Source organism: Salvia splendens, chromosome 19 (assembly GCF_004379255.2).
Source record: "Salvia splendens isolate huo1 chromosome 19, SspV2, whole genome shotgun sequence".
Taxonomy (NCBI): Eukaryota; Viridiplantae; Streptophyta; class Magnoliopsida; order Lamiales; family Lamiaceae; genus Salvia; species Salvia splendens.
Window position 1 is genome coordinate 27,056,829 of NC_056050.1, and position 13,887 is coordinate 27,070,715.

General features: G+C 38.7%; 2 protein-coding genes and 1 long non-coding RNA gene across 4 annotated transcripts; 1 reads left to right on the forward strand and 2 right to left on the reverse strand.

The window, feature by feature from the left end:
* Nucleotides 1-325: 325 nt before the first annotated feature.
* LOC121779267 (putative late blight resistance protein homolog R1A-3) lies at nucleotides 326-3,412 on the reverse strand. Its single transcript, XM_042176577.1, has 2 exons — nucleotides 875-3,412; nucleotides 326-664 (listed from the first exon to the last, which is right to left on the reverse strand). Exons 1-2 carry the CDS (start codon nucleotides 3,410-3,412, stop codon nucleotides 326-328), a joined length of 2,877 nt encoding a protein of 958 aa, XP_042032511.1.
* Nucleotides 3,413-5,617: 2,205 nt separating this feature from the next.
* On the reverse strand, nucleotides 5,618-8,191 carry LOC121779268 (putative late blight resistance protein homolog R1A-10). The gene has a single exon (XM_042176578.1). The coding sequence runs from the start codon at nucleotides 8,189-8,191 to the stop codon at nucleotides 5,618-5,620; it is 2,574 nt and encodes an 857-aa protein (XP_042032512.1).
* Nucleotides 8,192-9,698: 1,507 nt separating this feature from the next.
* LOC121779375 lies at nucleotides 9,699-13,331 on the forward strand. 2 transcript variants are annotated; one of them, XR_006045798.1, is made up of 6 exons: nucleotides 9,699-10,446; nucleotides 11,049-11,347; nucleotides 11,534-11,674; nucleotides 11,913-11,981; nucleotides 12,524-12,793; nucleotides 12,911-13,331. It is a non-coding gene; the product is annotated as an uncharacterized LOC121779375 (long non-coding RNA). The 2 variants fall into 2 exon arrangements; XR_006045799.1 differs by having other exon boundaries at nucleotides 11,055-11,347.
* The last annotated feature ends 556 nt before the right edge of the window (nucleotides 13,332-13,887 follow it).

Below are 13,887 nucleotides of genomic sequence, written 5' to 3' on the forward strand. Positions count from 1 at the left end.
CTATTAGCACCCAACCTTGCTCCAAAATCCCATTTTTCTTTACTAGAAAAAGATGTTAATATACAAACTAATCTCACTCAAAACTGTGTGCAACTTCTTGATTCACAAATAATATTAGCTCAATTCTCCTAGAGATATATGTATATCACAAAAAATGGATGTTAAAAAATATGATTCTCTTTCAGTATTCAACATCTGCAAAATCCATTTCATTTCTCATGACTTTCATCCTGTGAATAAAACAGATGCACTCTGTTTCTCAGCTCCATCCAACTGCAACCCCCACTCTTCTTGATCCCTTTCCGGCTCATCATGTCTCTCGTCTTCATCGCCCTCCCGAAGCATAGCTATTCGACAGCAGAACATACGGCCCAGGCTTCTCCTCCGCAAGCTCTGAGAGCTTCTCAGACGCCCTCGAGCCCAATTCCTCGTCCCCATAGGTTCTGCAGCCACTGAGCAGAGCAGACCACGCGTTCGCCTCAGATTCACACAGCATACTCGCTATGAACTCCTCCGCCTCAGGGAGACACCATGCTCGAGACAGCATGCTCACCACGCACGTGTAGTGCCTCTGGTTCGGCCTGATGTTGTGTATCTTCTCCATCGAGTCGAAGTAAGCAAGCCCTTTTTCGACTAGACCACAGTGAGAGCAAGCAACAACACACTGACAGAAATAAGAGCTCATATGCAAATCCAATATTTATCAAATGAAAAAAGATTGAAAACAAATTACATGGAATCACAATGCATGTTTATTACTTCTTTTATGTTGAGCATAAGTAAGAAACCCAATGCTTGCTCTTAAAAATTACAACTCTAATACATTCTGAACTAGCTCGGTCTGGACGGTTTTCGGCATCTTCTAGTTACGCACATGAAGGTCTAATTGCTCTCCATATAGATCCTCATGTTCTTCTACTATCTTTTTCGCTGACTCCACAACTGCTTCACTGCACCAATACAACGAAATCGATTTCAGCGTTGCTATTTCTCCAACTTCAGATGGGATTTCCTCGAGTTCGTATAAATAATCGAGAGTAAGCTTCTGGAGAAGTGGAAAGTGGGAGCTGTCTGACACAATCCAATTTACTAGACCTTCACAAAGCCACAACCGTAGAAACTTGAGGTTCTGGAACTGGCCTTCAATTGTTTCCCACTTGCCTGTTTGGAAGACACCATTTATTAATACGAGCTTCTCAAGAAGAGGCAACGAACCGATTTTACGCAATATGTCTTCCCACTTTGTGCCAAATTCCCTGCTATAAAGGTCATCAACAACCAACTTCGTGATAGAGTTGGGGAAATTAATCCTCAGCAAAAAGTCACCGCTTTGATAAAAGGTGCGGCAGGATAAGTTTTCCAATTTACTGAAGCATTGAAGGTAGCTTAGACAGTTTTCTTCCCCCAGATCCGAATTGTATGTTAAATGCAATTTCTTCACATTGGGAATTCTTTTAACCACCTCCTCATTCAATAACAAATTCTCAACTCCTTTGAGTGTTTCCAGATTCTCCATAATGACAATGTCACTATCATCACTAGCAGGATTTGGGAGAATCAATTTGTTCACTGCAAATTCAAGATGCCGAAGTTGACGCAGTTTCCAAATTTCATTTGGTACATGTCGATCGTTGTAAAAAGATGGATGAATAATCAATGTCTGTAGATTCCAAAGGAGATCAATTGAACTAGAGAATCTGGACTCATCATGAACACTGATTGCAAGGTACCGTGAGTTCACCAATTCAAACACATTTTCTAGGAAATACCTCTCAAAATCACATGCTCTGAATGTCCTCAACAATCGAAGATCGCGAGACAGAAGAACTTTCTCATTATCACTTGTTGTTTTATCATACTGACATATTATGGAACGAGTATGTGACAAAGATCCTAACAACCCTCCAGTTTTAAGAACGACTCGACGTTCGCTAATATTGGCCGGAGGATCATCTCTTACGACATGGTAAAATCTTTCCTTTTCAGCTTCTTTCAAACACAAATCTCTCAACAAATCATGAATTTTACAATACTTAACGTTTCCAGTAGACCCCAATCCATCAACTAAAATGAGATTTCTATCAACCAATTCCTTAAAATATTCTTGTGCAAGTGTTTCCAAACATTTTCCACTCCTTGGTTTTAAAAATCCTTCAGAAACCCATAACTTCTTAAGCACTGACACACAAATACGGTAATCTTCCTCAAAAACACCCATATACAAAAAGCATGGCCTTAAATAGTTCGGCAGAAAGATATAACTCATCCTCAATATTTTCAAGCAAAATCCATCGTTATTGTTAATAACAATGGAATTCAAATTTTGCTCTATACGCTCCCAACATTCTTTTGTGCGCTCAGATTTAGCCAAAAGACCTCCTATTGTAGCAATTGATAAAGGAAGTCCTTTACAATTTGCTACAATATTCTTTCCAATCTTCTCCAACTCAATTGGACAACTTTCTTTCCCAAACACGGTCATACCAAATAAATCCCAACTACTAGCCTCATCTAGAAATTTCATGCCAACTATACAAGACTCGTTCAACTGAGAACTCAAGTCAGACAGCCTAGTCGTTACGATTATTCGACTCCCATTTTGGTTATCAGGAAAGAAATTTTTTATCTTCTCCCACGCCTCTATGCTCCACATATCATCCATTATTACAAGATATCTCCTACCAAACAAAAACTGGTATAATTTTTGTCCCAACTCATTCTCACTCAGATCACTACTTGAATCTCCTCCACTTGCTCGAAAAAGAACTTCTCTAAGTGTTTCTCTAACATTAAAAGTTTGAGAGATTGTAGTCCAAGCACGAATATCAAAACGTTCCTTAACAAGTGCATTCTCAAATAGATTCATGGCAAGAGTGGTCTTACCAATGCCACCCATCCCCGTGATAGGGATGATCTGGCGGTTGAGTTGATTTCCAGCGAGCTTATCTAGAACTTCAATAAACACTTCTTTAGAGCCCACAATCACGTTCTCTTTCACAGTGGAAGAAGATGGCGTTAAGGCAGCAACAGGCCTCTGCTTGGTCTGAGCTTCAACTGCAATGCTCTTCACCTCTTTGTTGATCAGATCCATTTCTTCTATCACTTTCTGTAGATTGTGATAGAAGTCATGATCTGCAACGATTGTGGATCCACTGTGAATTTGATCCACAATATGGGATTCGATAACATCCTCAGCCGCGTAAACTGCATCAGCAATGCGACGCTCCAATGGATCAGCATCGTGGCTCTCAGCAAAGGGGGAAATATAGGAATCAAGAAACTCCTGCAAGAAGGTAATGTTTTGAGTGAGGGATTGAACTTGTTTTTGGTTTATAGAAATGGGAGGAGAAGGATGTTTGTCGAGGGTATCTATGATATGCATAAGAGAAACCAGAGCTCCATAAGCAGCCATGATTAACAACTCTCTCTCTATGTGAATGATAATAAGGTAATATTTAGAACACATCCAATCTTGTATTGGACGAAGAACGCATGTGGAGCGTTCTTAAAATCAACAAAAGATGCTATATTTGTCGGATACACACTAATTTATTATATGTTAAAGTTACTTTAATTATTAGGTTAAACTTACTTTAATTAATAGTCCAACTATTGATATGCGAACCTAGTGTGGCTAGCATTATAATTATAGGTTAAAGTTACTTTAATTACTAGTCCAACTACTAATATGCGAACCTAGTGTGGCTAGCATTTTAATTATGGGATATTGACCTTTAGAGCATCCATAATAGCGCCCGTCCCGGCGGACGTCCGGCCGGCATGCCGGAGTTCCGCGCGGGACGTCCGCCATTGTGCACCATGCTCGAGACAGCATGCTCACCACGCACGTGTAGTGCCTCTGGTTCGGCCTGATGTTGTGTATCTTCTCCATCAAGTCGAAGTAAGCAAGCCTTTTTCGACTAGACCACAGTGAGAGCAAGCAACAACACACTGACAGAAATAAGAGCTCATATGCAAATCCAATATTTATCAAATGAAAAAAGATTGAAAACAAATTACATGGAATCACAATGCATGTTTATTACTTCTTTTATGTTGAGCATAAGTAAGAAACCCAATGCTTGCTCTTAAAAATTACAACTCTAATACATTCTGAACTAGCTCGGTCTGGACGGTTTTCGGCATCTTCTAGTTACGCACATGAAGGTCTAATTGCTCTCCATATAGATCCTCATGTTCTTCTACTATCTTTTTCGCTGACGCCACAGCGGCTTCACTGCAACCATACAATGAAATCGATTTCAGCGTTGCTATTTCTCCAACTTCAGATGGGATTTCCTCGAGTTCGGGTAAAATACGGAGACTAAGCTTCTCGAGAAGTTCGGTTGTTGATAATATACCTCGGACGACACTAATCTTGATAGGGGCAGTGATGAGGGATATGAAACTAGTGGAAGAAGGGAAGATACAAGAGACCCATACGAGTTGCCCCCGAGGAGAACAAGAGGAGTGCCCCCTCGACGATACTCACCAAACTGGAAAAAGAGAAAGGCAAAATACGCAGTATCCAATATTGCGCAAAGTCACCTATCAGAAATGGCCTGGGCTTTCGAAGCTGCTCTATATGAAGAAGACATTCCACAATCATTTGAGGAGGCAAGCAAACATAAACATTGGAGAGAGGCCATGAAGAAGGAGATAGACGCCCTAGTGAAGAATGACACTTGAGAAAAATGTGCGTTGCCAAAAGGAAAGAAGTCAATCGGATACCGATGGATATTCACCATAAAAAGGAAAGCAGATGGTTCAATCAAGAGATACAAGGCGAGACTCGTGGCAAAAGGATACACCCAAGTATATGGAGTGGATTATGAAGAAACATTCTCCCCAGTGGCTAAGATGGAGACTGTGCGAGCACTACTATCTGTAGCAGCATGCAAAGACTGGAATCTACACCAGTTCGATGTGACTAACGTCTTCCTACATGGAGAGCTTGAAGAAAACAAAGAAGTATACATGGAGGTCCCACTAGGTTTTTCCGGAGGATTTGGAGAAGGGGAAGTTTGTTGGTTACGGAAAACCTTGTACGGTTTGAAGCAGTCTCCTCGGGTCTGGTTCGGCAGGTTCTGTCAAGCTATGCTTAAGCATGGATTCGAACAAAGCCATTCCGATCATACACTCTTCACAAAAAGGAGAGACAACAAGGTAACATGTCTGCTTATCTACGTTGATGACATGGTTATCACTGGAGATGATATAGAGGAAATCCAGAGATTAATTTTTATCTTCTAAAAATCATGAACAATACTACTCCACAAAAATAGTCTCTAAAAAAGTTTCGTTTATAAAATAAATTCAAAATCATATCACTAACATCACTAAAACAACAAAAAGTTAAATACAAATAAACATTTGTGTATAGCCATGGAAGAATCTCCCTCCGTCGCCGCCATCGACTCCCTCCACCGCGCCACCAATCTCCGGCCATTCTCCCTCTTCTCCGTCCACAATGAGAGGAAGCAAACAACACTGACAGAAATATGAGGTCATATGTAAATGCTCTTTTGCAGTCCAATGTTTATCAAATGCAAAAAAGATTGAAAACAAATTACATGAAAAACAATGCATGTTTATTACCTCTTTTGCACTCCAATGTTTACCAAATTGCATACACTTCACGACTCGACACGACACGAAGGTCTAATTGCTCTCCAAATAGATCCTCATGCTCTTCTACTATCTTTTTCGCTGACGCATCAGCTGCTTCACTGCAACCATACAATGAAATCAATTTCAGCGTTGCTATTTCTCCAACTTCAGATGGGATTTCCTCGAGTTCGGATAAAAAATCGAGACTAAGCTTCTGGAGAAGTGGAAAGTGGGAGCTGTCTGACACAATCCAATTTACTAGACCTTCACAAAGCGACAACTGTAGAAACTTGAGCTTCTGAAACTGGCCTTCACTTGTTTCCCACTTGCCTGTTTGGAAGACACCATATTTTAATACGAGCTTCTCAAGAAGAGGCAACGAACCGATTTTAGGCAATATGTCTTCCAACTTTGCGCCAAACTCCGTGATATAATAGTCATGAATAATCAACTTCTTGATAGAGTTGGGGAAATTAATCCTCAGCAAAAAGTAACCACTTTGATAAGAGGTTCTGCAGGATAAGCATTCCAATTTAGTGAAGCATTTAAGATAGCTTAGACAGTTTTCTCCCTCCTTTTGATCCCAATAGTATTTTAAATCCAATTTCTTCACATTGGGAATTCTTTTAACCACCTCCTCATTCAATAGCAAAGCCTCAACTCCTTTGAGTGTTTGCAGATTCTCCATAATGACAATGTCACTATCGTCACTAGGAGGATTTGGGAGAATCCATCGGTTCATCTCAAATTCAAGATGCCGAAGTTGATGCAGTTTCCAAATTTCATTTGGTACATGACGATTGTTCCCAAAATGTGAACGAATAATCAATGTCTGTAGATTCCAAAGTAGATCAATTGAACTAGGGAATCTGGACTCATCATAAACACGGATTGCAAGGTACCGTGAGTTCACCAATTCAATCACATTTTCTAGGATATAACTATCAGAAACACTTGCTCTGAATGTCCTCAACAATCGAAGATCCTGAGACTGTAGAACTTTACCATCCTCACTTGATGTTTCGTCGTACTCACATATTATTGTACGAGTGTGTGACAAAGATCCTAACAACCCTGCAGTTTTAAGAACGACTCGACGTTCGCTAATACTGGCCGGAGGATAATCTCTTACGGCATGGTTAAATCTTTCCTTTTCAGCTTCTTTCAAACACAAATCTCTCAACAAATCATGAATTTTACAATACTTAACGTTTCCAGTAGACCCCAATTCATCAACTAAAACGAGATTTCTATCAACCAATTCCTTAAAATACTCTTGCGCAAGTGTTTCCAAACATTTTCCACTCCTTGGTTTTAAAAATCCTTCAGAAACCCATAACTTCTTAAGCACCGACACACGAATACGGTAATCTTCCTCAAAAACACCCATATACAAAAAGCATGGCTTTAAATAGTTCGGCAGATAGATATAGCTCATCCTCAATATTTTCAAGCAAAATCCATCGTTAGTGTTAATAACAATGGAATTCAAATTTTGCTCTATATGCTTCCAACATTCTTTTGTGCGCTCAGATTTTGCCAATAGACCTCCTATTGTAGCAATTGACAAAGGAAGTCCTTTACAATTTGCTACAATATTCTTTCCAATCTTCTCCAACTCAATTGGACAACTTACTTTCCCGAACACGGTCTTACAAAATAAATCCCAACTACTAAGCTTATCTAGAAATTTCATGCCAATTATACAAGTCTCGTTCAACTTAGAACTCAAGTCAGACAGCCTAGTTGTTACGATTATTCGACTCCCATTTTGGTTATCAGGAAAGAAAAATTGTATCTTCTCCCACACCTCTATGCTCCACATATCATCCATTATTACAAGATATTTCCTACCGAACAAAAGCTGGCATAATTTTTGTCCCAACTCATTCTCACTATCAATACTTGAATCTCCTCCACTTGCTCGAAAAAGAACTTCTCTAAGTGTTTCTCTAACATTATAAGTTTGAGAGATTGTAGTCCAAGCACGAATATCAAAACAATCCTTAACAAGTGCATTCTCAAATAGATTCATGGCAAGAGTGGTCTTACCAATGCCGCCCATCCCCGTGATGGGGATGATCTGGCGGTTGAGTCGATCTCCGGTGAGCTTATCCAAAACGTCAAGAAACACTTCGTCTGAGCCCACGATCACGTTCTCTTTCACATTGGAAGAAGACGCCGACAAGGCAGCAACGGGCTTCTGCTTGGTCTGAGCTTCAACTGCAATGCTCTTCACCTCTTTGTTGATCAGATCCATTTCTTCTATCACTTTCTGTAGATTGTGATAGAAGTCATGATCTTCAACGATTGTGGATCCACTGTGAATTTGATCCACAATATGGGATTCGATAACATCCTCAGCCGCGTAAACTGCATCAGCAATGCGACGCTCCAATGGATCAGCATCGTGGCTATCAGCAAAAGGGGAAATATAGCAATCAAGAAACTCCTGCAAGAAGGTAATGTTTTGAGTGAGGGATTGAACATGTTTTTGGTTGATAGAAATGGGAGGAGAAGGATGTTTGTCGAGGGTATCTATGATATGCATAAGAGAAAGCAGAGCTCCATAAGCAGCCATGATTAACAACTCTCTCTACGAATTCAAACACAGAATGATAATGATAATGCCAGAAAATGGATCTGAGAAAACTAAGTTAAAGAGTTTATACAGAGGACTTCAAAGTCAATGTTGGCTAAACATTTTAAAATATCAATATATTTATAATATTGTAATCCATCCGAAAACGGATTCCTATGAAAGTAATGCATCGCTTCCTCCACTTTCCCCGTGCTTCAGTGAGGTCCAAGAAACACAATTGGCACGCATTAGCCGCATCGCCCCATTGGAGATTTGCAGTGATTATAAACAGTTATGGACAACTAAATTGAAGCCGTCAAACTCCTTCAGCATCTGATTAATCTCATTCGAATCTAAATGCATGATCAGCAATTTAACGGCGATGTACTTGTGCGAGGAGAGTCCCATTTTGATTAATTGGCAGTGGAGGGCGTGGCCATGGTTGATTAGCCTCTCGTTTGTGCAGATTTCTAGCAGAGAAACGGTTTTTCGAGTTGCATTAGTCGAAAACAGAGTATTCTAACATTTTTTGTATTCAAAACTCTCTTTTGTTAGTTTATTTGTTTTTCTCAACCAATTATTATGCAAATTCAATCCTAACTCGTTTTGGGCTACAGTTTGATGGGCCGGGCTATCTAATCGGGCTACCCAACTCGTTATGATTTAGCCATATATTTTCGAATTCAATTTAGAGAATAATACAGATATTTATAATAGAAAAGTGGTCATAATCAAGCTGTGGTGAAACCAGTAGTACTCTTTTGATGAATTAGGATTCGTTTTGCTTTATTAATTTTTTGTTGCTATTTTTATTTCTGAACTACTTCGCTATATTCAAGACTTGGATATTGTATGACCTCTTTTCTTTTCACACATATAGGTATAGGTTAATGTTTAAACTGTGAAAAAGCAAGAAATATTTCGAGGCGTATAAAAATGAATAGCTAAAAAGATATATAGGAACATGTTATACGCTTATACTACTACTATTTTAAGTCTTAAACAAATAATAAAAAATGAATGGATAAGATTAAAATAATTTATTTTCGCTATATATATTATAAGTTTATAATTATACTGGATGGTTCAAGGTTTAAAAACGAAAAACAATTAAACCTCGTCAAGATAACAACTGAAATTTCTTGAAATATTTAGTAATTCTAACAAAATAAAAACTCTGGGAATATTCTGGTGTACTAGTAGTCGGTGTCATTTGTTTTGGAAGTTAATTTGATTTTGATTGAAAGTGGTAAGCAACGGTACATAGACATCCTATGTATTGACTAAATTAGATTAAATCTAACAATTCAATTTGAACATGAATAGTTTGGGTAAAGCCTTGAGATTATAGAGTAGTAACTACCCCAAATAAAAACAAAATCGAATCAGTCGATCAATACTATTACACCTATCAATTTGTACCACTCTCATACTCCTTTTGTTTGTCTCTCTATTTGATAGTATATCTCTTATTCAATATAAGATTTCATACAATGTTATAAAGTAAAGGAAGTAATGTTTTCATTTTGGAAACGCTTCAAGTTACGTCCCATAAATATAAATGCTTCGAATAAAGTGGGATGAAGTGAGTATTATTTTTCGTTTATGCATGCTATCGCAATAAAATTTGCATCTTTTAGTTTAATTTGTTTTCAATACCATCATACTAATTTCATAATTAAATTCAATTTATCTCATGTGGTTTGCGAGTTAGTGTATTGGAACATAATTTACTCAATGCTCATCGAAATTAATGGTTGTGAGTTCACATGAATGAATATGGCAAATTGCTGGGGGAAAAATTACTCATATTTGATCAAAATTTTGGTCTGTCCCACTATTTTATAAATCAACCGGCAAATTATGAAGTTTGATATTATTTAAGATGATTTTGTACAAAAAATAGTTTTTTCTTTAAAAATAAAATAAATAGAGCTATAGATAAACTTTGATGTCGATTACATGTGCACTATTATTTTGAGTTTTGAATGCTTATATAGGTTAGACAATTATGTTACTTTTGAGTTTTGTAGATAATCGGACCTCTTTTGATAGGATATGCTGATACTGTTTTGTAGATAGGTATACTGATACTGTTTTGTAGATAATCGGACCTCTTTTTACACTTTATGTGTTCCTGCTGTGATGCGATTAGTTTAGAGAGATAAGAAGAAGAAGCAGTCCTTGGAAAGCCACCGCGGAGAGAGCATTTTCATTGTGCGCTTTGCTCTGTTCTCATTTTCCGAAACGACGGAGTAAGCTGCCATTGACGCCCCCTGCTCTGAATCTGTTATATAGACTTCAAGTTTTTTGCTTCTCACCTTGATCTTAGCGTAATGCTTGATGTATGCTATGCGTGTTTTTTTGGCGATTGCATTTTTGCACATTTCGGATTTTTTAGGGTTTTAGCTGTGAACATTCAATGCTGGTTTGTTTCGCGTTATGTCTGTCTATTTATTAGGTCATTAGAATGGAATACATTTCTTATGTAAGTGTAACAGCTTCACGTGTTGGAAATTTTGAATTTGTAAGGCGTTGAGGTTATGCATGCAGGTTTGGGGTTAATAATTGTAGATTTGTAGCGAGGTTTCTTTATGAGGATACGATTTTGCAAAATCTCCCAAGTATATGTGTGTTGTTTATGAGTTTGTCTCTGTATAGTGAAGAGTTTGTAACTAGTAATGTTGTATTTTGTATGATTATGTGTATATATTTCGCCCTGTACTCGGTTAGCTACTTGCGTTCCTTTGTGGGTTTTGTTGTCATTTAGCTTGAAGCTACTGCTCCTGCCTGTTTCTACTTTGGAGTTTAAAGTCAATACTGCTCTGATCATCGGGTTTACGTGTTGTTGGATTAGTTGCAGGGTACGTCGAGTGAAGCTTTGATATGGCTGGTGTACGGTATGCACCAGAAGACCCTTCACTTCCAAAGCCATGGAAAGGACTGGTTGATGGTAATACTGGAAATCTTTACTTCTGGAACCCTGTAACCAACGCTACACAGTATGAGAAACCTGTTGCCTCCCCTGTTGTGAGTTCGGTAGTTGCTAGTGATGCTTTGGGTTCATCTGCTCAAAAGGACTCACAGTGCCGTGATGAAGGCGGAAACAACAACGCTGGCTAAGTGAAGCCTGCTTCTGATCCAGAAGCTGATCAGGTGCTTCAAGTTTTTCTCTGATATATATATGGAGATGCATATTATATCACCTGCATCGTTTAGTAGTAATTTAGTACCATTTCTTCACATTTTTATGCATGTGATTTAACCTATAACACTTGATTCATGTGTATTATATAATGGCCTCACAGTGTATAGTTCCATTTATTTGCTACTATGTGTTAGTCTGCCAGAGACAGACCAGATCATACGCCGAGTGATCAGAATGTGGCAAAAAGTGAGGTGCATAAACCCATTGAATCTAAAGGTGCAGAAACTGGGTTATCTGTAGAGGCATATCGCCGTCGTCATGAAATTACTGTAACTGTAAGCATTCTTTTATCTTGTTCATATAATATTTGAATACTCAATTTTTAAAGAAGTGGCTTTGTTCATCTTCTGCTTCAAGTTACTTTATACTTAGTCTATTCTTCAAGGATTAATCTGTTATTCCTTATTTGTCTTTGTGGTTATTTCCCTATGTAATTATCTTTTGTTTATTTAGTTCTGATTTGTTACTATTTGTTAACAACTTATTAATAAATGATTGTATTTAATTGTCTAGGGAGGAAATGTGCCCCCACCATTCATCTCATTTCAATCCACTGGTTTTCCCTCGGAGATTTTAAGGGAGGTATGGGCACCACTCTTATCTCAATATTACATAAACAGATGTTCTTTAATGAATCAGAACTGTGTATCAAATAGTTTTTGATATGATCATGTGCAACTAGAGATCCAGTGAGGGGTTAGAGAACTAATGATTACTCTTTTTTCAATTTAAAATTTCTGTTGCAGGTGCGATATTTGCTCCAGGGAGGAGCCAAATGTCGTACACTGTCACACTCTTCTTGGGACTTGTTATTTGAGTGCTCTTATATTATAGGTCCTTCAATTCATGTGAAGGGCTTCGTAAGTCGCTCTGAGGAATTACATTCTTGGTGATTTATAAGTTATAACCTGGCCTTTGGTCAGAAGAGAAGAAGAATCACACTCTCACTCTTGACCACAATTCTTCTTCCCTTGGAAACTTGGATAAGTTCTTGACTAGCCACTCCTATTTGGAGCAATAGTGCATTACCTCTGGTCACAGAGATCCTGGATTTTAATTGCTCATTTTGTTTCTACTCTGCCCCCTTATCCCTGCCTCTCTCTCTCTCCCACCACAAATCCCAGGCACAACAAGCTGGTTTCTCTGCTCCAACTCCAATCCAGGCGCAATCATGGCCAATTGCTAACCAAGGTCGTGATATAGTAGCCATTGCCAAGACAGGATCTGGGAAGACTTTGGGTTACTTAATTCCTGGATTTATTCATCTGAAAGAAAAGCGCAATAATCCTAAAATGGGTCCAACTATTTTGGTGCTATCGCCAACAAGAGAGTTGGCAACGCAGATACAAGACGAAGCAGTGAAGTTTGGGAAATCATCTAGGATATCTTGCACGGTATGACTTATCCTGGCTATGTTAAAGTAGTACATTATTTCTTGTATTCTATTTCTGCATATCTCTTTAGAAGTCATACCCTTTTGACATTGACAGAGGACTTTTCTGTTGGAACAGAATTAGGAAGGATGAGGAGGTAATCGGGCTCGTTCACTAGTCACAAGGTGGAGATTTGTTAATGCATGGTGGTGTGAGCTTGTTGAACAAGGGACAAAAGGCTCAAGGACTTGCATGGGAATTAGCTACGTAAAGAGTTAGTTATTTCGGTTGAGAGGTGGATGCTTCGAGAAGGCTGAGTCATCTACCGTGAAGCTGATATATAATTGGATCCTATCTCTTGTAGTTAGTTAGTTAGTTACATCAACACACTTTCTTGGTGAGATCTATTCCAATCTGTGAGAGTTGCGAAGAGTGATCTGTAAACTCAATCAAGAGTAAAGTGATTTGAGTGTTATTGGAGTGTGTGTAACAATTGTAATCTTCATTCTTGTCGATCTAGTAAATACAGCAGATTATCTCCTCCGTGGACGTAGGTCATTTACGGCCGAACCACGTAATTCCGGTGTTCTTCATTTCAGTTCATTATCGATTTGCGATTATTAGTTCTCGGCTATCAATCACAATCACAAATTGGCGCCGTCTGTGGGAAGGAGCTTGATCGTGATTACGATGGCGACAGCAAAATTCGACTTGGAGAAATTTACCGGTAAGAATGATTTTGGTCTTTGGAAACTCAAGATGAGAGCAGTGATGATGCAGCAGGGTCTTTGGGGGATTTTGAAGGTCGCCAAGGATGGTGATGTTAAAGGAGCTGATGCAGATGAGAAAGCAGCTGTACCTAGCCAAGATCTCCAAGATAAGGCCTATAGCACCTTAATCCTTAGCCTCGGTGACAGGGTGCTTCAAGAAGTCTCAAAAGAGGAGACGGCTGCAGCTGTGTGGGCGAAGCTTGAGTCGCTTTACATGACCAAATCTTTGGCAAACCGCCTCCATCTGAAGCAGAAACTTTTTACTTTCAAGATTCATGAGGGTAAGAATGTTCTTGAGCAGTTGGAGGATTTTGGAAAATGTATAGATGATTTGGAGATGATCGA

Excerpts from the sequence above, each read along its gene's own strand:
- LOC121779267 (XM_042176577.1), bottom strand. The coding sequence starts at position 3,412 with ATGGCTGCTTATGGAGCTCTGGTTTCTCTTATGCATATCATAGATACC. Across the intron at positions 665-874 it reads GAGAGCAATTAGACCTTCAT|TGTGTTGTTGCTTGCTCTCA; the intron begins GTGCGTAACTAG and ends TATTTCTGTCAG.
- LOC121779268 (XM_042176578.1), bottom strand. The coding sequence starts at position 8,191 with ATGGCTGCTTATGGAGCTCTGCTTTCTCTTATGCATATCATAGATACC.